The sequence below is a fragment of the Myotis nattereri genome (assembly GCF_964212035.1).
Source record: "Myotis nattereri genome assembly, chromosome: 14".
NCBI lineage: Eukaryota > Metazoa > Chordata > Mammalia > Chiroptera > Vespertilionidae > Myotis > Myotis nattereri.
The window spans coordinates 25,941,409-25,965,434 of NC_138089.1; the positions used below are offsets into that span (position 1 = coordinate 25,941,409).

A 24,026-nucleotide genomic window follows, 5' to 3' on the forward strand; every position below is an offset into this window, starting at 1 on the left:
ATCTCCGAAGCTTGTCGATTTCTTCACTCTCAAAAGGCGACTGACTCGCCACGGTGTTTTGCATGGCGAGTGTGGAACGACGGCGTTTGTTTATATTGAGTTTCGATATCTCCGATTTGTCGGGGCAATGTTTTGGTTCGTGACAAGGTTGCTTAGACACTTAAGAGCTTTCAGAGAAATTATGAACTGATACATGAACGAATAGAGTTAAGATTCGTACGGTTCCTTGCTGTGGTGGCTGAGAGCAGGCATACGACCGGAATGGTAAAAAAGCTTTGGTGGCTGAGAGTAGACAAACGACCGCAAAGGGTTATTAAAGAGGTCATTTGTAGCCAGTGGTCAGACTGCTAGGTTTCAAGTCTCAGCTCTGCCTCTTAGTACTTGTATGAGTTTAAACAAGTTATTTAACCTCTCTGTGCCTCAGTTTCCTCATCTGTAGAATGGGTATAATAACACTTGCCTACCTCATGGAGTCATTGTGAGGAATAAGTGAAATAACCCAGGTGAAGTCTGTTCAATAAATTCTAGTCATCATTAATATAAGTTCTCCTTATACCCTATTTGATAATTCAATTTACCATATTCCTCTGATAATATTGATCACATTCAAAGATAATGAATATGAAAAAAAGATAATGAATATGCAATTAGCCACCCCACTCCCTTTCATCATACTCTACTTTTGTTCTCTAACATTACCTATCATCTATAATGCTGTTATTATTTTGCATTTAAAAATTTTAAATTAAATCTTTATTGTTGAAAGTATTACATATGTCCCCCTTCCTCCCCTATTTATTTTGCATTTTTATTGCTTACTGTCTATCTCCCTGGCAGGGATTTTGTTCAGAGGTATCCCCAGCACCTAGAACAGTGCCTGGCACATAGTAGCTGCTCAAATAAAAATTAGCCATTATTGTGATAAAGTCTATCTGACTAATCCTCCCCTAGTAGCTCTGAATTCCTAATTTCCCTTAGTCAACTTCCCTTTTGCTTTTTGGCAATAGCACTTATGTTTTAACAAACCATGTAACATACTTATTCAGTATGCTGATTAGTTATTGCTGTTTCTTCCTCGTCACCCCCATCTAGAGTGTAAGTACCGTGACAGCAAGGACTTTTTTTTATTGATTGATTTCAGAGAGAAGAAGGGAGAGGGAGAGAGAGAGAGATAGAAACATCAATGATGAGAGAGAATCATTGGCCCACACCTGCCACTGCTTACACATCTCCAACACCCAGAAGAATTCCTGAATTATATGTGGCAGAGCGCCACAAGCACAGGCAGTAAAGTCAGGTCTCCTAGGACTGACACGGAATTCTCGGATGGCCTTAACCGTGTCTCCACTCTGGGCCTCAGTTTCTCCTCCCAGCTCTCACCCTTTTGGTTTCCCAGCAGCTCCGGTCCAGCCGCCTGCCGGCGCCGCGCCCCACATCGCCGCTGGAGGGCAGTGGTGTCCAGCGCTGGCTCCGCCCACCCCCGGGAGGCGGGGCGAGGTGGGTCGGCCGGCCCCGGAGTAAAGAAGCCGAGTCCGCGGCGTCGGGTTCAGTCTCCCGGGAGCTCTCCGTCGGCACTTTCGGCCCCGCCATGCCCTGCTACATCTACCAGCTTCCCTCCTGGGTGCTGGACGACTTGTGCCGCAACATGGACACGCTCAGCGAGTGGGACTGGAATCATTTCGGTGAGTGGGCCCCTAGCAACCCCGCGCGGGCGGCCTGGAAGCCCCCTCCTGGCCGGTTTGGTGGGTCCTGATCCGCGGGGCTCTGCGTGCTGCCATCTGGACCCAGGTCTCGCTGAGTGCCCGCAGGCAGGCCACTGACCCCTCTCGGGACCCAGTGCGATCATCTGGAAGGCGTTTTGTGATCTTTGAGGTTCCCTGCTGTCGCTCAGTCCTTCGCCAAGTAATGACCGCCGACTGTGCTCTTTACAGCCAGGCGTGTAAGAGCTGTGAGCAGTTACTGTAAGTGACCAGTGTGCCCGGCTCTGATGTAAGCACGTGACAGGGGTTATCTGCTTTAGTCCTACCGCCTATCAAGTGCGTATTTCTCTTCCCCCATTTTACAGAGGAGGAAACGGGTTTAGAAAGGTAGAGTCGCTTGCCAGGGACCATGGCCTTGCTAAGTGGCAGAATGGTGTTTGAATGCCTTGTCAGGCCCCACCAGGACATTGTATCTCCTTGGTGTGTTTTGTTTCTTTGTGCCTGATGATTGGCTGAGAGCACTCAGCATCCAGGGGGAGGCTGGGCTTGTGGTCCTCAGGTTCCCAAGCAGAGGTCTGCAATTCAGCTGGTGATTTTGGGTGAGTTGCTTAACTTCTCTGAGCCTCAGCTTCTTAATCTGTAAACTGGAGGTTGTGAGGAATGAAAAAAATTTTAATTGATTTTAGAGAGGGAAAGGAGAGGAGGGAGGGAGGGAGGAAGGGGGAGAGAGAGAGAGATTTGTTGTTCTACTTATGTATGCATTCTTTGGTTGCTTCTTGTATGTGCCCTGACCTGAGATCTAACCAGAAATCTTGGTGTAAAGGGATGACACTCTAACCAACTGAGCTACCCGGCCAGGGCCAAGGAATAAAAATTGTCTAAAAAGCACCTGACACCTGAGTGTCAGAAATTCTAGAGATTCTTGTAATAATAAAGAAGTGTTAACAATGATCATCTTAGTTTTATGTTTTAATCAGTGTAACTCATGCCACTTTATTTTTAAAATAATACCTATCTGTTCTTTAAAATTTAGATTATAACATATACCCTTTATACAAGAGTATATAATATATATGTACAGTTGAGAGAAATGAACATGTGTGTGTTACTCATCCAGTTTGAGCAAATAATATATATTTTAACCTAGTGGTTCTCAAACATGGGTGATGTTGCCCGCTAGGAACATTTGCCAATGTCTGAGACATTTTTGGTTGATAGAACTTGGGAAATGCAGTGGGTAGAGGCCAGGTATGTTGCTAAACATCCTGCAATGCACAGGACAGCCTGTCCATAAGAATGATCCAGCCTGCTCTGCCAGTGTGGTCCATTTGGTTGGGTGTCATCCTGTGCAAGGAAAGGTTGCTGGTTTGATTCCGGTCATTGTGGGCTCTATCCCTGGTAGCAGCAGGCAGCAGATAGATGTTCCACTCTCACATCAATGTTTCTCTCCCTCTCCCTCTCTCCCTCTCTCTCTAAGTTAATTTTTTTTAAATCTTAAAAAGATAAAGAATTTTCTAGCCCAAAGTGTCAATAATGCTGAGATTCAGAAACTGTTTTAAACCAGTAACAAAAATAATAAATGTTTGTTGCAAAATACAGTGGGAAACTGAGTTCAAATTCCACCACTCACCCATTTTTAATATTGGATACCAATAATAATGAAACAGCAACAGCAGCTAACTTTTATTGGCTTCTTACCATGTACCACCAGAGTGGTAGGTGTTTTATGCAGTCTAGCCTTCTTTCTAAACATATTTATTTATGTGTATACATTTTAAAAAAATCATGTCATTTTGAAAATTATAATAGCCTGCTTTTTCACTTAAAATACATTACAATTATTTCTCTTTGCCAAGCAATATTCTTTAGCAGCATGGATTTTTTTTCAGTGTGTATTTTTATTAATTATTTTTAATGGATGGAAGTAACACATGCACTAAGTTAAATGATGTAAATAATACACCTGTGATAGAAGGCGGTAAATATCTTTCCACTTCCTGGCCCTCACCCTCCCTATTCTCCCTAGAGACAGTCAGTGGTACCTTGTCAGGGCAACTATGAGAATGTCTGTTACTACTTGATTTTCTTTGCTTGGATGCTCTGTAATTTAGTGGCTTTGAATGTTTCCCGGGCAGTGGACAAGCTTTGTGTAAGAGACTCCCTCTAGTTTTTTCCATGTTGGCCTCAATTGTGAATGCCAGAACAACTCCTGTTTTCTAGGACACTCATTTAGAAGGCACTTATACTAGTAGTAAAATTGAAACACTATGGAGAAGGTTAGAATGGCCCTTCTGCAAGGATGACACTCAAACGCATGAAGCATTCAATATTTAAAAGAAAAACAAAGTGTACAGTTCATCTTTAATTTCTCCTGGACAATACTGTAAATATAAAACGTAAAGATGACTTTAGATGGTTTCAATCGTATAAGTTCTTCTAATCCTGTATTAGTCTTTTTCAAATGTCACTTATCAGGCATAGCTCTGAAATGCTGATAAGTAAGAGGTATCTGGATTTCTGAATAGTCATAATTGTATTACCCAAGGATGGAAGTGTTGAAGTTTAATTTCTAGCCCGAGATTTTAGAATAAAATCCCTTCAGCACTTGATTGAAGTACCAAAAAATATTTCCAAAAAGTATTTACTGTGAAGAGTACTTCTCACAGATGTATTTTCAGTTTCAGCCCAATAGTTAAAACATGTTTTTTTAAATTTTTTTAAAATATATTTTATTGATTCTTCACAGAGAGGAAGGGAGAGAGATAGAGAGTTAGAAACATCGATGAGAGAGAAACATCGATCAGCTGCCTCCTGCACATCTCCCACTGGGGATGTGCCCGCAACCCAGGTACATGCCCTTGACCGGAATCGAACCCAGGACCCTTCAGTCCCCAGGCCGACGCTCTATCCACTGAGCCAAACCGGTCTCGGCTAAAACATGTTTTTTTAAAAAATAACTGTATAAATACAGTAAAAAATGTAAGAGAGGTCCATTTTGTAATCTTAATTAAAATGAGTTGGATTTTGCATCTGATATCTGTTTGGAGTTTAGAGCCATTGTGTTAAAAAATACTATATGTAACAAGGAAAAGGTACTTTTTCCTTTTAATTCCTTTGATTGATAATGGCTTTTTTTTTTTCAAATTGGCTAAAGGATCAAAATGAAACATTGTTAATATGAATCAGTTACTGAACTTGTTATGTTTTTGTTAGAAATGTTAATGTAATAAATATCAATGTGGGAGATAATGGTGAAAAAAATAAAGTCTATAGTTGGATGGCATTTAGTATTTGCAGAGTTGTACATCCCTCTCCACATTCAATCTTAGAACATTTTAATTACCCTCAATAAAAACCCTGTTCCCCTTAATTGACTCGCCCACATTCCCACACCCCTATTGCTTCCCCCTGCTTTAGGCATTGTTTAATCTGGACATTTTATATAAGTGTAATCATACAATATGTGGTTCTCTGTGAATGATTTTTTTCCTTTAGCATGTTTTCAAGGTGCATCATGTTGTAGCATGATCAGTGCTTAATTTCTTTTTATTGCTGAATTATATTCCATGGTACGGCTATACTGCATTTTATCTCCCCAGTTATCAGTTGATGGACATTTGGGTTCTTTCCACTTTTTGACTATTGTGAATAATGCTCCTGTGCACATTAATGTGCAAGTTTTTGTGTGGACATGTTTTCATTTCCCTTGGGTAGATATCTTGGGAGTGGAATTACTGAGTCATAGGGTAACTCTACGTTTAACATTTTGAGGAACTACCAGATTTTTCCAAGTGACTGTACCATTTTACATACCCACCACCAGTGTATGAGGGTTAGTCTCTTCATATCTTCACCAACACTTGTTAGTGTCTTTTTTATTCTAGCCATTGGAGCGGGTGTGATGTGGTATGTTATTGTGGTTTGATTTGTATTTCCCTAATGACTAAGAAGTGGAGCATCTTTCATGTGCATATTGGCCCTTTGAACATCCTCTTTGGGCCTCTAATTCTTTAGACCCTGGGGATACCAGAATTGCTCAAAGTCCTAATAGGCTTCTCATTGTGGTTTAGAATATAATCCAAACTCATCACTAGACCTGCCCAGTCTGACACAATCTGACCCCACTGATTCTGACCTCTCCTCTCATACCCTCTTGCTCAACCTGCTCCAACCACACTGGCCTCCTTGGTCCAGACTCAGGGCCTTTGCACTTGCTGTGTCCTCTGCCTGGGACCGTGATGGCGAACCTATGACACGCGTGTCAGAGGTGACACGCGAACTCATTTTTTTGGTTGATTTTTCTTTGTTAAATGGCATTTAAATATATAAGATAAATATCAAAAATATAAGTCTTTGTTTTACTATGGTTGCAAGTATCAAAAAATTTCTATATGTGACATGGCACCAGAGTTAAGTTAGGGTTTATCAAAATGCTGACATGCCGAGCTCAAAAGGTTCACCATCACTGGCTTAGGACATTCTTCCACCTGTGTTCTCCATGACTAGCTGTCTAGCCTGTATTAGTTTCCTCTTGCTGCTGTAACAAAGTACCATCAATTTAATGGCTTAAGAACTGCACAAATGCATTATGTTACAATTCTGGAGGTCAGAAGAACTAAAACCAAGGTGTTTTCAGGGCTGCATTTTTTGTGGAGGTTCTGAGGAAGAATCCATTTCCTTGCCTTTCCTAGCGAGGCCCTTTCCTTCAAAGCCAACAGCATAGCATTGTCAGCTCTCTTTGTCTGATCTCTGCTTCTATCATATCTTTTCTGAATCTGACACTCCTGCTTCCCTTTTAGAAGGACCCTTGTAGCTGTGTAACAAGCATGTCAAACTCAGAGGCTAACACAGGCCAAATAAGGTTTAAGTTGATGTGGGCCACAAAAAAACAAAAGCTTCAATTTTCATAGAAACGTAGGTTTATTTTGATAGAGACATGCTGAATACAAAGGGCTGAAATAAATGAGTAATCGTTAACATAAAATAATAGGACATTTTAATAAAAATTAATATTTTTCCTTGAACATTAACTTACCAGACACTGAATAACTGCACAAATTCATAAGTGTAACACAAGTAAACCTATTTTTCTTGTTCTTCAAAAGCAAAATATTTCCTGTTGCGCACGCCAAACAAGTCAGTACAAGACTAAGGACATGGCAATAGGCTGCTAAAATATACGCTGCTAGTATTAGTGGAGAGAAATGGTGCGCCTGCGTGTAAGGCGCGTAAGGGAAATGAATGCAGCGTGATTATAGTAATCAGTCATTAGTGAACTTTGTAGTTCGTTATTAATAATTATATATAACAGGATATTGTAAAAATTAACTTATGAAATTTTTATTAAGATGTTCCTTACATGCTGTTATATTGGCTGGGCCGCAAAAATATTTCTTGTGGGCTGCATGCGGCCTGTGGGCCACGAGTTTGACATACTTGCTGTATAATTTTGTTAACCCAGGAAATTCCATAAAAAGGGGAAGAAAACAAGAAAGAACCCTTGTGATTACATTGGGCCCACTCAGATAATCCAAGATAACCTCATTTAAAAACCCTTAATTGCCCTGCTGGACTGGCTCAATTAGTTGATGCTTCAAAAAAAATTTTCTTAAAGCAGCAGTTCTCAACCTGTGTGGGTCACGACCACTTTGGGGGTCGAATGACCCTTTCACAGGGATCACCTCAGACCATCGGAAAACACATATATAATTACATATTGTTTTTGTGATTAATCACTGTGCTTTAATTATGTTCAATTTGTAACAATGAAAATACATCCTGCATATCAGATATTTACATTACGATTCATAACAGTAGCAAAATTCCAGTTATGAAGTAACAATGAAAATAATTTTATGGTTGAAGGTCACCACAACATGAGGAACTGTATTAAAGGGTCTTAAAGCCTCACCTGAGGATATGTCTTGTTTTTTGTTTGTTTTTATTTATTTCAGAAAGGAAGGGAGAGGGGGAGAGAGATAGAAACATCAATGATGAGAGAGAATCATTGATTGGCTGCCTCTTGTATGCCCCCTACTGGGGATCGAGCCCGAAAGCTGGGCATATGCCCTTGACCGAATTGAACCCGCCTTCAGTCTGTAGGCCCATGCTCTATTCACTGAGCCAAACAGGCTAGGGCTGTTTTTATTGAATTTGAAGAGGAAAAGAGAGAGAGAGGGGAAGAGAGAAACGTGGATTGGTTGCCTCCTGCATGTGCCTTGACTGGGATCAAACCACAACCTAGGTACATGCCCTGACCAGGAATCAAACCTGCAACCTTTTGGTGCACCGGGGACAATGCTCCAACCAACTGAGCCACCCGGCCAGGGCTGCAAATGATTTTAGAAAAGATAGTCTCTTTGGGCTGATTGTGGTCCCGTTGATTGTGGTCTTGGTGAACAGGGGTAGGAAGATCCTTAAAGCGACTCAAAATCACACAGCCACAGATATGCTGCTTTTTGAATTTGACAGTTCTTGGCAGATAACGTTTGCCTCCTGTTCATTTCTCTATTATTGCAGCTGCTTCCATGTTTGCTTTGGGGGAAAAACAGGCTTCTGACAACTTCACGCACCCCAGGTGTATTTTGAGGGACCCAGGGACAGGGTTCCTTTGTCGGACCACTCCCCATCTCCCTCACTCAGGCAGGTGCCAGCCTTTGTGCACAGCCCTGCTTTGTCCCTGCCCCGCTGTGTGACTTCAGGCAAGTGACTGCCTCGCTTTAAACCTTGTTTTCTCGGCTGTAAAATGGGATGGGATTGCTACTTAGGGGACACGATGGTGGGGAAGATCCTTAGCACTTTCCCCTTCTCTCAAGCAGACAAGAGGTATTTGACCCTAGGGTGGGTCATTTCAGGAGGCTGTGCCAGCTCCAGAGGGCTTTGAAGAAGGGCGAGCTTTTCTACCATATCAGGTGAACTCCAGCAGGATTCAGGAACTCAGACCTGGAGGGATAGTCTCCCCGTGGTGTTAACCAGCAGGGCTAAAAACGTAGAGTGTGGATGGTTTAACAATTACAGCTGACATTCATAGCTCATTTACCATGTGTCGACCAGTATTCCAAGTGCTTCTAGATTTAAAACTAATCTAATCCTCTCAACAGCCTCTGAGGCAGACACTCTTATTATCCTCATTAGCAGATGAGGAAACTGAGGCACAGGGAGAGGTGAAGGGCCTTCCCCAAGCACACAGCAAATAAGTAGCAGAGACAGGATTTTAACCCAGACCTCTGATCCAAAATCTGGACCTGAACCATCATTGTACTGTCCTGCTGACATAAGCATGTATTTTCATATTTATAGAAAAATCTGGAAGTTTAGCAGCAAAAAGTATAAGCAGTGCTTTTCTTGGGATCTTCCAAGTGGGATGTCATGGGAACTTTGATTTTCTTCCATTTTCCAAATGTTCTGTTACCTGTGTATATGGAGAAAAGAGGTATGGATGTAACAGGGCCCTTGGCAGTGCCTTATCCCCCCAAGATCCCTATCTCGTTTGAACCCTGTTTGTTTTTTTATATTTTATTGATTTTTTTACAGAGAGGAAGGGAGAGAGATAGAGAGAGAGAAACATCGATCAGCCGCCTCCTGCACATCCCCCACTGGGGATGTGCCCGCAACCCAGGCACATGCCCTTGACCGGAATCGAACCTGGGACCTTTCAGTCCGCAGGCCGATGCTCTATCCACTGAGCCAAACCGGTTTTGGCTGAACCCTGTTTTAAAGGTATAGTTAGATGCTGCTAGGTCAATACCTTAAGATACATCACTTTTGCCCTAGCCAGTTTGGCTCAGTGGATAAAGCGTTGACCTGCAGACTGAAGGGTCCCGGGTTTGATTCCGGTCAAGGGCATATGCCCGGGTTGCAGGCTCAATCCCCAGTAGGGGGCCTGCAGGAGGCAGCCAATCAATGATTCTCTCTCTTCATTGATGTTTCTATCTCTCCCTCTCCCTTCCTCTCTGAAATCAATAAAAATATATTTTAAGAAAAGATACAGCCTGGCCAGCATGGCTCAGTGGTTGAGCGTCAACCTATGAATCAGGAGGTCACGGTTCCATTCCCAGTCAGGGCACATGCTTGGGTTGCGAGCTCCATCCCCAGTAGGGGGTGTGCAGGAGGCAGCCAATCAATGATTCTCTCATTGTTGATGTTTCTATTCCTCTCTCACTCTCCTTTCCTCTCTGAAATCAATAAAAAATATAAAAACACAAAAAACAAAAACATCACTTTCATGGAGCTAAGATGTCCAAACTACAAGGCACCTTAGAGCTTAATTCCTATTTCTCCTGCATTGCCTATGAGGAAACACAACCCACAGAGACTGAGGACATGGCTGAGAGTTCACACAGCCGCAGAGCTCCCGGGGCAGCCTTGCGGTTCTGTTTTCTCATGAAATCATGCTGCCTCCGGAGTGGGAGGAGTCATAGTCGCTTCCCTCTGCTTTTTTCTCTCTGAGGCTGGAAGCAGCACCTGACCCTGCTGACATCACATCCTATTGTCCTGGAGTCTGGCCTGGGGTTTCCAGTGACTAAAGTTGCAACTCAGGGAACTTTCCATCCAAGCAGGGCCCTTTCCTGGAGGCTTTCTCCCTGCAGGAAGCTGTCACAACCTTCCCCATTGCTTCAGAGCAGAGGGGATTGTGCAACATGGCTCAGAGGTCTAACGTGGACTCCGTGGAATCCGTGGCTGTTAGATTCAAGTCCAAACCCCAAGCCCAGCGTTTGAGGCCCTTAGCTATGTTTTCCTGGCCATCATCTCTTGTCTCCCCTTCCTCACTCAGTCCACTTACGTTTGTATTTTTCAAACAGAGAAGCGCCATGGGCTTCTGGTTTACTCACCACAGGATCCCCAGAGCTTGCTGCGGACCTGGAGCACAGTACTGCTCAATCATTTTTTGTTGAATGAATGACTGACTTGAGGTTCACAGAGATTCTTGCTCTGTGATTTCTGAAACCCTAGAGCTGAAGCGTGATTTTTTTATTTCTAGTTAACTAAAATGCCTTTCTCACTTCCGTAAACTCAGTGGAATACTTTGTGACCATTCAAAAAGCCATTTATGAAGAGCTTTAACAACTGGGAAAATGCTTATGGTGTAAAGTTAAACAAGAACAAGCTGCAAAATCTTACAGTCTTACAGAACCACACCTGTGTGTGTGTGTGTGTGTGTGTGTGTGTGTGTGTGGTATGTGTGGAAGGGGGGACGGGGGGTTAGTTAGAAGAGAAAGTACCCTAATAGGATGCTACGTAACTTGTTTTCTTAGTTTCCCCCCGTTATTTCCCACGTTTTCTTTAGTGAACAACTATCTATATTAATAGAAGCATAATATGCTAATTAGATCAGACAGCCAAATGACCTTCTGGATGTCATTCCAGACGTCCTTCCAGACGAAGCCATAGCAGTGGGGGACCGAGGCAGAGGTGGTTAGGGATGATCAGGCAGGCAAGCAGAGGTGGTTAGGGGCCATCAGGCAGGCAGGCAGAGTGGTTAGGGGTGATCAGGCAGGCATGTGAACAGTTAGGGGCGATCAGGCAGGCATGTGAACAGTTAGGGGTGATCAGGCAGGCATGTGAACAGTTAGGGGTGATCAGGCAGGCATGTGAACAGTTAGGGGTGATCAGGCAGGCAGACAAGCAGTTAGGGCCATCAGGCAGGTAGGCAGAGTGGTTAGGGGTGATCAGGCAGGCAGAGAGGTTAGGGGCGATCAGGCAGGCAGGCGAAGGCAGTTAGGGGCGATCAGGCAGGCAGGCGAAGGCAGTTAGGGGCAATCAGGCAGGCAGGCAGAGTGGTTAGGGGTGATGAGGTAGGCAGGCAAGCAGTTAGGGGTGATTAGGTAGGCAGGCGAGTGGTTAGGGGTGATTAGGCAGGCAGACTGGTTAGGGGCAATCAGGCAGGCAGGCAGAGTGGTTAGGGGCGATCAGGTAGGCAGGCGAGTGGTTAGGGGTGATCAGGCAGGCAGGCGAGTGGTTAGGGGTGATTAGGCAGGCAGACTGGTTAGGGGCAATCAGGCAGGCAGGCAGAGTGGTTAGGGGTGATCAGGCAGGCAGGCAGGTGAGCAGGTAGGAGCCAGCAGTCCCAGATTGTGAGAGGGATGTCCGACTGTCGGTTTAGGCCAGGGGTGGGCAAACTTTTTGACTCGAGGGCCACAATGGGTTCTTAAATTGGACCAGAGGGCCAGAACAAAAGCATGGATGGAGTGTTTGTGTGAACTAATATAAATTCAAAGTAAACATCATTACATAAAAGGGTACGGTCTTTTTTTTTTTTTTTTAGTTTTATTCATTTCAAATGGGCTGGATCTGGCCCGCAGGCCGTAGTTTGCCCACGGCTGGTTTAGGCCCACAGTGATCGGGCCTAAACCAGCAGTCGGACATCCCCCAAGGGGACCCGGATTGCGAGAATGTGCAGGGCAGGCTGAGGGGACCCTCCCCCCTGCACAAATTTTATGCACCGGGCCTCTAGTTAATTTTATAATAGAAAATGAAAAGAAGGAATACATCTTTTTAGTATTGTCAATGGTAGCCCCCTGCAAATTTTGTAGTGCTTCCAAGTTGGCAAAATGCTTTTGGATCCACAGGCTCTTTTGCTCCTTCTAATTATTCTTTGAAGATGGTGGGCCATGGTGGGCTGGCTTATTCATTCATTCATTCATTCATTCATTCATTCATATTTCCCCTGCCAGGGCTGGGGCTTAGAGGTGAGGGTAATATTTAAGGGGGCATAAGGAGACACCTAATCTTCAGATGCTGCAAGTGTTACCGGCGGTATTGATGGCAAAACAGCACCAGTTATTACTGGCTAAGTTGGACCATATATATATATATATATATATATATATATATATATATATATATGAAGGAAGAGGGAGAGAGAGAGATAGAAATATCCATGATGAGAGCCTGCACACCCCCCACTGGGGATGGAGCCTGCAACCCAGGTATGTGCCCTGACTGGGAATCAAACTGTGACCTCCTGGTTCATAGGTCAATGCTCAACCACTGATACTGGTCAGGCTGGACCTCGGTTCTTGAGTTCGGCAAAGAAAGAATTCAGAACCAGGAACTAAAATTAAAAGAGAAAGTTTATCTAGAAAGTTACAGAGGTAGTAGAAGTGAGCCAGCTGGGCTGCGTAGGCTCAGCAAACAAGTTACAGAAACAAAAGAAGGCCCCTGTTGGAGCTTAGGAGAAAGAAAGGCAATGCTAACATGTAGGGGCAGAGGGAGGGAAAAAGAGGGGGGAAGGAAGGTACAAGGGTGCAGGCTGGGGAGGTTTTAGGGGAGGCTCTCTAGAATATTTATCAGCTTTATGTTGATGCACCAAGATGTGCTTTATTTCCCTGACTTCCATCCTTGGATGTGGTTGGCAAAATGGCACTAGTTGGATTTTCTGTTATCTATTTCCCTGAGTAGGGTGATTGAAGTTATTTACCCTCTGGTTGGGGAAAAGTGTAAACCAGGTACTTTAATGGCAATTTCCTAGATGGCTGTAAACTGTCTCAGTTTCCCTATTCTACTTGCTCTGGCTTACTAGCCTGTCTCAAGTGCACCATCAGCCCTAAGAATGAGCCCCTCCTTAAGTTTTGCCCCCTGGTGCCCTCCCCTGCCTCATCCTAGTCCTGGCCCAGGCCCCACTGTGCCAGGCACTGTTCTCTGTTCTGGGGATCTAATGGTGAACAGAACACGTAAAACTCCTTCACAGGGTTTCTGGTCTAGAAGGGGAGACAGGCAAAGTGGTTGCCCCGCTATTACAGTGGAGGAAACAGGCTCAATGGGGGAAGTGACTTGCTCAAAGCAAATAAGCAGCTAAAGCTAGAGGCCCTTGACTCTCACACCCAGTGGTTTTTCTCCAAAGTCTTGTGTGGTATCGACGTGATATTTATTTATTTATTTATTTATTTTTTAAATATATTTTATTGGTTTTTTACAGAGAGGAAGGGATAGGGATAGTCAGAAACATTGATGAGAAAGAAACATCGATCAGCTGCCTCCTGCACACTCCCACTGGGTATGTGCCCACAACCAAGGTACATGCCGTTGACCAGAATCGAACCCAGGACCCTCGAGTCCGCAGGCCGATGCTCTATCCACTGAGCCAAACCGGTTAGGGCGAGACGTTGATATTTAGGTTCAAGTGTTGATGTGCTGGTCCCCATGGGTATGAAATGGAATCAGCATTATAACTTGGGCTGCCTGTGGACCCCAGCTGATGGTGGAATTTCTGGTACGGTAGGGGGCCGATGGGGAAAAAGTTATGGACAAAGCCTGGCTAATACACTGACCCTCTCCTGGAGGCACTGCTTTGCTAACTCTAAGCGGATCCTCTCACTCGCCTTCTAGCCTCCTATGTGATCACGGACCTGACCCAGCTGCGGAAGATCAAGTCCATGGAGCGGGTGCAGGGCGTGAGCATTACCCGGGAGCTGCTGTGGTGGTGGGGGATGCGTCAGGCCACCGTCCAACAGCTGCTGGACCTCCTGTGCCACCTGGAGCTTTACCGTGCCGCCCAGATCATCCTGAACTGTGAGTCATCAAGAGGGCGGGCCCCCTGAGCAGGAGCTGCATGTACTCTCCGGACTTTAAACCTTTGTGAATCTTTTAAAAAATTAAATGAGCTTTGGGCATTGGCAGTATCATAGCCAATGAAGTTTATCTGAGGCGCGATTATTACTAATTGGAAACTTTTCCCAATACTCCGATATGACAACTTAAAATAGTCAGCATTAGCGATTAAAAGTTTTTGAATGGAAAAAAAAGGTTTGAATGAAAGAGTTTACCATCCAACTAAGAAATTAGTCACAGCTTATCTCTGGTCATGGGTGGAGATGGGGGTCACACCCAGCCGCCTGGATCCAGAGCCTTTATTCTTAGCTTTTCTCCTGGGAACATCAAAGAACGAAGTGTTTGGGTTTCCAGGAAACAGTGACGTTTTGCCTGCCCCCTTCTCTTCTGCGTAGAACTTTACTCAGACCCCTGCTTTCCTGTTCCAACTGCCCCTGTCCTCTCAGGGCTGTAAGAGTCTGCCTTGGCTCCCCAACCCTCTTTCTCTTCCCCTTGGCCGTGCTGATTGAAATTGCCTGAGGAAGAGAGAGTAAAGCTTGTTGGTTTCCACATCCACAAATCCCCTGGCTGTTCTTTTGTTTTGGGAGTTTGGTTGTGTTTTTACTGTTGCTTTGAGTCCTCAGGCAAGATAGTGCCCCTTTCTGTACCTTTTTATTTTCCGAAGGGGGAAAAAAGGTGCTATCAATTTCTGTTACTTTTTGGAGGTGAGTAAAGAGGGTGTGTGAAAAGCATTTTAAGTTTCTGTATTCCAACTGGTCAAAGCAGGTTTCCCTTCCCTGACTGTAGTGAGGCAGGATAGGAAGAAGCTAGGAAAAATTCTTGGCAAGTGGAATAGGGAAACTGAGACAGATAGTTACTAGTAAATAGCAATTTGCAGCCATCGAGAAAATCTGATCTTCCCTAAACCAAGCACAGTTAAGAATAAATGGTTTGGTCCTGGCCAGGGTAGCTCAGTTGGTTGAGCGTCCTCCCATGCACCAAAAGGCTCGATTCCCAGTAGGGGGCGTGCAGGAGGCAGCCAATCAAATCTCTCTCACATCGATGTCTCTCTCTCCCTTTCTCTCTAAAAAATTAATTAAAAACTACTTTTTTAAAAAAAGTAAATGGTTTGCACTTTTCCCCAACCAGAGGGTAAATAGCTTAAATCACCCTACTCAGGGAGAGAGATGGTAGAAATCCAATTAGTGCCATTTGCCAGCCACTGCCAAGGACAGATGAAGAGAATAAATCTCATTTTGGTACATCAGCATAAAGTTGATGAATAGTCTATTGAAATCCTCCCCTAAATAACCAGCCTTTATTTTATTTTTTAAATATATTTTTATTGATTTCAGAGAGAAAGAGAGAGAGATAGAAACATCAATTATGAGAGAGAATCATTGATTGTCTGCCTCTTGCATGATCCCCAGGATTGAGCCCACAACCCAGGCATGTGCCCTGACTGGGAATTGAACTGTGACCTCCTGGTTCATAGGTTGATGCTCAACCACTAGCCCACACCGGCTGGGTAACAGCCAGCCTTTAAAACCCTCAAAACAAGGTCCCAGCTCACGCTCTCCCTCTCTCCCTCCCAGGAGCACACCTACGCTTCCCTACTTTTCCCCCAACAGGCATGCACCTCGTAAACTCTAAGGGACCCCATGAGGCTTGCAACCAGGGCAGCAATGGTCAGTGGCAGTTCATCTGGGGCAAACCCCCCGAACCTGTTCCTAAGGACCCCCTTCTCTCTGTTTTCTTAGTGAGCCAAAGCAGACTAGCCTAGGCTCATTTTCCCACCTAGTCCTTCTGTTATCCTAGGCCAGTGGTCGGCAAACTGCGGCTCGGCAAACCATGGCTCGCGAGCCACATGCGGCTATTTGGCCCCTTCAGTGTGGCTCTTCCACAAAATACTGGCTCTACCACAACATACTGACTTCTGCGCATGGGCCACGAAGTTTCAATCACACTGTACATTCGAGCCCTCACGTGGTATTTTGTGGAAGAGCCACACTCAAGGGGCCAAAGAGCCGCATGTGGCTCTTGAGCCGCAGTTTGCCGACCACGGTCCTAGGCCCTTTCTTGTTTCACTGTCCCCAGTTTCAACAAATGTCCTCTAAAGTTCACCTGGACTCCTGTTGTGAAATATTTCCTGCATGAAATCAAGAGCTCACACACTACCATCAAGGGCCAGATCCCCTTTCCGGTAACAGTAGCATTAATTAAACCTTACTTTGCATGTACTTGTGGAAGATTGCTTATGACCTTGCTCAGCCTCTGGCATTTTGAGAACCTGACTTCTGCCTACCACTTTAAGGGCTTTGAATAGATTTGAATAAAACTGGTGTTTGGCAATCACACATACCAAAAGTCCTGAAGTGGCTTCCTCTGGCTCCAGGTAATATTATTTATATTTAACAGAGGCCTTCTGAAGGTTGGGCTTGAACTGAAAGGTGATGTGTGGTAAACCACACGTCGGGGACCACACAGGCAACAAGTCTTTTGAAATGTATTGTGGGTGATTGCTGGTCTGATTGTGCGAAGATCTGGGTATGTAGTTCTCTCTCTGTTCCTTGATATTTCCTTGACCTTAATTGCTGAGACCATTGTTTCATTCAATTTGTCAAACATTAAGTGTCATAAGAATTAGAATAAATTAGTACAGGCTAATTACCCAGCTACCCAATCTGTCCTCCAGCAAATCTGCCTGTGTCCGCTCCTTTTCACGATTGTAGCCACTCCTGGGTGGTCTCCTGTATTAGCATTCCAGGTTCACTGCTGTCACTAGGGGCAGACTACAGTGACTTTAAAATAAAATAGGACCGTTTATTTTCCTCTCCTGTGACAGTCCAAGCTGCCCAGGGCTGATAGTGTTACAGGAAGGGGACCAGGCCCCGAGTAGGTCTACCTCGGGCCAGCCTGTGGTGTGTGGGTTCTTGACTTCATGCAGGAAAGATTTGCATGTGTGAGTCCAGGTGATTTGGAGAGTACGTTTATTGAAGCTGGGAACAGTGAGATACGGAGGGCCTAGGACAGAAGAAACAGGAGACCAGGCAGGGCTGCATTGGCTCTCCAGAAACATTATGGGAAAGAAGTGAGCCAAGCCAGGCTGCTGTCAGCTCACTGGAAAGTCCGAGAAAAGGGGGCCTTGGGGACAGGTTCAGGGGGTTGGCCTGGGATGAGCTGCCGCTACCCATTGCTCCCCTGGTTGCAAGTCTCCTGGGGTCCCTTAGGGTTTAGGAGATACATGCTTGTGAGGGAAGAAAAGGAGGAAGGGAAGGGCATGGGCTGGCTCCCAGGAGGGAGTTAGTGTGCTGGGTCCTTTGTCTTGAGAGTTTTAAAGCCTGGGAATTTAGGGGAGGGCTTAGGAAAGGATCTCAAAAGAATATTCATCAACTTTCCAGGTCTGTCGGTTCAGGGTCCTGGTCTCCACTGATTGGTTGACACCAGGGCAGGGGTTATTAGTTGTCACAGCTGATCTTGTTTCTTTTCTGGAGCTGAAATACAGCTGAGGCCTAGATGTTATTTCTAGGGAGGAAAAGGCAGGGAGGGGGGTCTAAAATCACATGACCAGTGATATGAAGGGTCAGGGGGTCTAAACCACATGGCCAGCCGTGAGCCAGCAGAGGAAAGGCCACCCTGGGGGCAAGGTCCAGCACCAGTTTTACCCGTTGCTAGGCACGGAGGGCTTTACATTCTGGTGACCTTTTGTATCTGACTGTAAATTTCTCGGCCAGTTTGTTTAGTTCTCTGTCACAGTTGCCCAATTCCACTTTCCAAGGAATTTCCCTAGCCTTTTTTGTTTTGTTAAACCTTACCAGAGGGTATTTTTTTCCATTGCTTTTCAGAGTAGAAGGGAGGGACAGAGAAAGATTGATGTGAGAGACACACATTGACTGGTTGCCTCAACCCAGGAATGTGTCCTTGACTGGGAATCAAACCTGAGACTCTTAGGTGTGCAGGCTGCCACTCTAACCACTGAACCACAATGGCCAAGGCTTCCTAGCTTTTTACTAACCTGCTTCAATAGGGCAGCTCAATGGTGTGGAGGACCAGGTTCTTGCTTTTTCATTGCTCTGTCATCTTGGACATCTGGCGGCTGACTCATACTTGAGATGGCTGCCCCGTGTCCCCACAAGCACATTCCAGCCAGCAAGAAGGGTGTGCCCAGGAAGCTGAACACCTAACTTCCCTTCACAAGTCACTGGTCAGGACCTAGTCACATGATCACACCTAGTTGCAAGGGAGGCTGGGAAATGTAATCTTTAGCTGGGAGGTTATGTGCACAACTAGAGCTTCTATTACTCTAGGAGAGGAAGTAATAAATATTGGAGGGACAGCAGTCTCCCTACAGTCCTCCCCTTTGGGCCACCCAGGTATCTTCCCACACAGAAAACATGCAAGGGAGACAGGCCTGAAGTCCTAATCAGTTCTTTTAGCTCAAGGCCCAGGATCTGTGGGTGATTTGTAGTCTCTATCAGCGGTGGAATCTGAACAGGAAGCCAATTAAAACTCTCTCGTCTGAAATACTTGTTAAAGTAGTTGACAAGTCCGGCAGACAGAAATTGTAAAAGGTCCCTTCTGCTAGGGGAGCAAGTCCTTTGCTTGGTCCATGTGGCAGCCCCTTGTTCTCAGGAAGCCAGTGATTCTCAAATATGTGTCCCAGATTTCTAGTCATCATCAGCACCTGGGAACTTGTTAGAATGCAAATACCTGAGCCTCACCTAATCTGCTGATTCAGAAATTCCAGGGTGGGGCTGGTTCTGATGCAGATGAAGGTTTAAGAACCACTGCTCTCCCCAGCTGGTTTGGTTCGATGGATAGAGCCTTGGCCCGAGGACTGAAGAGTCCGGGAGGCAATCAATTGATGTTATTAACCACATTGATGTTTTCATGTTCCTCTCTGTCTCTCGCTCCTCCTTTCCACTCTTTCTAAAAATCAATGGAAAAGAATCCTTGGGTGAGGATTAACAACAACAACAAAAAGAACCACTGCTCTAACTCCTGGTTCTCTACCTCCTGGCTTTGTCCCGGAGGGTTGGGGAAGGGTTAGGCATTGGGTGGGGAGGTGTGTGTGGCAGGGGAGGCTCTCCTGTTCATTATTCTCTGTGGCCTCATCTGAAGTGGGAAGTTAAGAGTCCTAATCCTAAAAGGAACTTTTCCTGACTGCCAGGCTGAGGAGGGGCCTGTGAGCCAGGCATCGGAGCCTATGTGTCATCATCTTGGAGGCTTAGGAGCAGGGATGAGAAGAGAGGCCAAAGTGTCAGAGCTTTGGCTTCCGGCTAAAGACGGTTTGTCTACCATCACTGCTGAGCTCTGGAGCTAGTTAAATGCTACCAAAAGCAGGCCTAGGAGCTGAGCCTGTTGATGGTTGGGATCGTGAGATGGCTGTAGCTCTGAGGTTGGAGGCTAGAAACCAGGTGTGCCTCACCTTGAGTTGAAACTCTCCTTCGTTCCTCCCCATAGGGAGTTAGATACACAGAGCTGGGCAAGAGACTCAGTGATGAACTAAAGAAATATTTATCAGGTGCCTGCTCTGTGCTAGGTACAGGGGACACAGCAGTGAGATTACAGACAAGGTCCTAGACCTCAAGGAGCTTGCAGTCCAGTGTGGATGATGACATGGAGACGCATAACCAACCACAGTGTGAGGGCTCAAAGGAGAAGTGTAGGTAGGGTAGGCAGATAGGTAGGAGAGGGGAAGAGGGGAAGATTTGACCTCATCCGGGAGGCTTCCCCGAGGAAGTGAAACTGAAGTCTCCATTCAAAGGATGAGTGGGCCAGCCGAAGTGAGAGACCACACAGGCATTTCTAGGCAAAGGGGACAGCACCTGCAAAGGCCTGGTGGTAGGAGGGAGCGATGTTTGAGGACCCAAAGAGAGGCCATGGCGCCTCCCTTAGCTGGAGGACAATGGGAGAGTGGGGGCTGAGACTGGAGAGGGCAGGGTCAGGCCCCCCAGTTTCACAGTTGTGGCCATTTGCTTTTGCCTGGAGCCCAGGGAAGATTTTGGAGGGCTTGTCCCTGGTGGGTATCCCACTGTTCTGGCCACTGTGTGGAATGGGGGCCTGGGTGGTTCCAGGTATCAGCTGAGTAGGAGAGCGAGGAGCTTCTGGAACCTGAAAGGATTGGGGAGGCGACCAAAGTTTAGCTTCTCATCTGCTGCTACCATCCTCCTGGGAGTCTTAAGTTTCTTGATTTTGGTGTGGTCTCTCCTTGGTTGTGCAACCTTGACAGCTTCTAACTTTTGGTTTGGCATCTCATTCAAAGTCATTTCCTTCCTGGAGCTGAGCTCTCACTGAGTGGGGAATTTTTGGCTGCTGCCTAAAATAAAACAAGAGAATGGACTCTTTTTATCCCGAAGAGGCTGAGGTGTTGCAAGGTCAGACAGGGCTTGTGTTTGCTCTCATCCGCCCCTTTCCAACTACCAGGAAACAAACATGAATAGGGCCCCGGCCGGTTTGGCACAATGGATGAAGTGTCGGCCTGCAAACTGAAGGGTCCCAGGTTAAATTCTAGTCAAGAGCAAGTACCTCAGTTGCAGGCTCGGTCCCCAGCCCTGGTCAGGACAAGAGCGGGAGCGGGAGCATGCGGGAGGCAGCCAATCGATTTTCTCACAACGATGTTTTGTTTTCCCCTCCCTTCCACACTTTTTAAAAGTAATGCAAACACTTGTATGCATGCATATATGCATAACCAATGGACATGGGACGCTGGGGGGTGGGGGAGGCCAGGGGATAGTCAAGGGCGGGGGGAAAAAAAAAAGACACATATGTAATACGCTTTGTAAAACTTTAAGCAATAAAAAATAATAATAATAAAAAAATAAAAGTAATGCAAACATATCCTCAGGTGAGGATTAAAAAGAACCAAACATGAGGAGTCAGACCCTACGGCCACTAGGGGCTTGCCAGTGGAACTGGTATCATTGGGCCAAGACCTCCCAGGTTAGGAGTAAGTATGTCTGGGTTCTAGCAATATAACTTGGATTTAGCACCTAAGATACACCCGGCAAAGCATATTATCGCACAAATCTTGTTATCCCCGTGTTATAATGGGGAAACTGAGGCTCAGAGATTGAGTAACGCGCCCGGGATGGGAACTCATGCCCACTTGACCTTAACCCTTACTGGGGTAGGTCACTAGATGGCATCAAGTCTCACATCCCCCCCTCTGAAAAATATAAACTCATCCCAGTTTATAATTAGACATCTCTTGTTTAGCTAGCTTAATGTCAAGGTCATGTCAGTTTTTATAACAAATGAAATCCCTAGTCCCTAACATAACGAATGAATGGAGAAGGATGAGTCATTTTAGCAGCTGTTGCAATACAGGTCCATTGGGGAGAGAGAGAGAAAGAGAGAGAGAGAGAAGGAAAACAGATCATGCCCTCAGATTTGCCTAATTTTGTCTCTAGTTTGAATTGGTAATTTTGAGTGGGGTGTGTGTAGGGGAGACAGAACTTTGAGTACCCAGGAGGGTTGAGTGAGCCCAAGGATTAGGAAAGGAAAAGAAAGGGCCTAGAAAGCTATGCATGGCCAACCAGCATCAGGGTTCTTTAGTTATGGCTGAATCACTTTCATTTGTTCATTCAACCATCTGAGTCAGCTGAAGAATAAAAACAAATGTATAAATATTACCTCACTGTTTAATGTGGGGGCTGTGAAGGAGGGGGGGATTTCCAGAGTGTGCCCACAGAGGAAAGACCTTGTCAGCAGCTAGAGGCCCTTCTGCTCACGTGCGTGGTGCCTGGGTTTGCTGTTGTATTAAGTGTTCCTAGGCAGCCGGGGAGGAGACCCCAGACTCCCCTGCCACGGGCCCACCATGCATAAGCCTCTCAACGGAGGGGAATGGGGCATAAATAAACAAAATAACTGTCCTAGGTTTCGCTTCATTGAGATATAAAGCAGGGAGAGCAATTGGACCTCTTCCCCAGAGCTGTTATCGAAATTAAATACAGGCGAGCACCTAGGACAAAGCCTGATCTAGACTTATTGGTAGGGATGATGGTAACAGTAGTAAGTAACACTAATAGCGTATAACGGTGGAGCACTGCCTTATCTCCTGCTCATGGCAACTCTCAGGTGTGGGGACAGCTTCTCCTCTCGTTTGTCCCACGTGACTTAGAAAGCTTCCCTTGCCAGCGAGCCTGACCATGGCTTGCACAACTGGTTGGAAGCATGCAGGAGTGCGGTGAGTTCATTCGGCTGTGCTGCGTAAGTGATGCCTTAGGGATGCATGCGCCTTAGAGAGTGTGGGATATCCTGAGAACACAGCAGGGTGGAAAAGAAGGCAGGCCCATCACCTCCTGTGAACCTCGAAGCGGACAGAGAGAGACGCTTCTCCTCCCCCACCTCTGTCCCCCTGAAACTCAACCTTCAATACCTAGGGAACTTTCAGAAATATCCGACGCTGATGTACTTGGTCTGAGAACCGATAGTTAACCCCTGAGCATCCAGCCACCAAAGCTGTTACTTCCATCACTGGCATTCCCTCCCTGTCCCTGAGGGTCCAGCAGGGAGAAGGACCCCTGGCTGCCTGTCCTCCTGTGTGCGACAAGGCTGGCCACCAGTGGTGCAGGCAGGCACAAGCAGGTCCCATCTCTCCTCTGGCTGGCTCCTGCATTATGCTGCCCCACACCACTGAGCTTTTCGAGGCCACGCCATGGCTCACTGAGTCACAGTTTTTCATTAGAGGGTTTAAAATGTCGGAAATGTTGAAAATGGTCGTTCACCCCAAATGCTTCCTTCAGAGACCCTAACTTGGGGATCAGAGGATTTTGTGTGTGTGTGTATGTGTGTGTGTATGTGTGTGTGTATGTGTGTGTGTGTGTGTTTTGCATTCAGGCAGGGAGAGAGGACAGAGTTCAGAGGATGACCATTGGTATATAGTTTGTCCCTGGACTTGGACCAACTACTTTACATATCTTGTCCCACTAAGTCCTGGGATAGTCGTATATTATTTATTCTGGCTCCACAGAAAATACAAGTGATGCTCAGAGGATTAAGAAATTTGCTGCCGAAACCGGTTTGGCTCAGTGGATAGAGCGTCGGCCTGCAGACTGAAGGGTCCCAGGTTCGATTCCGGTCAAGGGCATGTACCTGGGTTGCGGGCACATCCCCAGTGGGAGATGTGCAGGAGGCAGCTGATCGATGTTTCTCTCTCATCGATGTTTCTAACTCTCTATCTCTCTCCTTTCCTCTCTGTAAAAAATCAATAAAATATATTTAAAAAAAAAAAAGAAAAAAGAAATTTGCTCTTGGACACAGCTAGGAATTTTAGAGCCTGGATCTGGAAATGGGAGCTCCCCCACATTTACTCTCGGTTCTGTTCTTTTAAAAATTATTGATTGATTGATTGATTTGAGAGAGAGAGAGAGACAGAGAGAGAAACATTAATTTTTTAAAAAATATATTTTTATTGATTTCAGAGAGGAAGGGAGAGGGAGAGATAGAAACATCAATGATGAGACAGAATCACTGATTGGCTGCCTCCTGCACGCCCCCCACTGGGGGATTGAGCCCGCAACCCAGGCATGGGCCCTTGACTGGAATCGAACCCGGGACCCTTCAGTCCACAGGCCAATGCTCTATCCACTGAGCCAAACCAGCTAGGGCAAGAAACATCAATTTGTAGTTTCACTTATTTATGCATTCATTGCTTGCTTCTTGTATATACCCTGACTGGGATTGAACCCACAGCCTTGGTGTATTAGGGCAACACTTTAACCAACTGAGCTACCTGGGCAGGCCTTGGTTCTATTTTTTATTCTCATCTGAGGATATTTTTCCATTGATTTTTAT

At 45.7% G+C, this 24,026-nt stretch overlaps 1 protein-coding gene across 1 annotated transcript in view; it reads left to right on the forward strand.

Annotated features, from left to right (window-relative positions):
• The first annotated feature begins 472 nt into the window (after positions 1 to 472).
• The window catches only part of IRAK2 (interleukin 1 receptor associated kinase 2), a 64,833-nt gene continuing 41,279 nt past the window's right edge, over positions 473 to 24,026 (forward strand). Inside the window, exons 1-2 of the mRNA XM_081105727.1 lie at positions 473 to 1,682; positions 14,028 to 14,210. Coding sequence (XP_080961853.1) covers positions 1,589 to 1,682; positions 14,028 to 14,210 — 277 coding nt within the window. The 5' untranslated portion in view covers positions 473 to 1,588. The remainder of the gene's footprint in view (positions 1,683 to 14,027; positions 14,211 to 24,026) is intronic.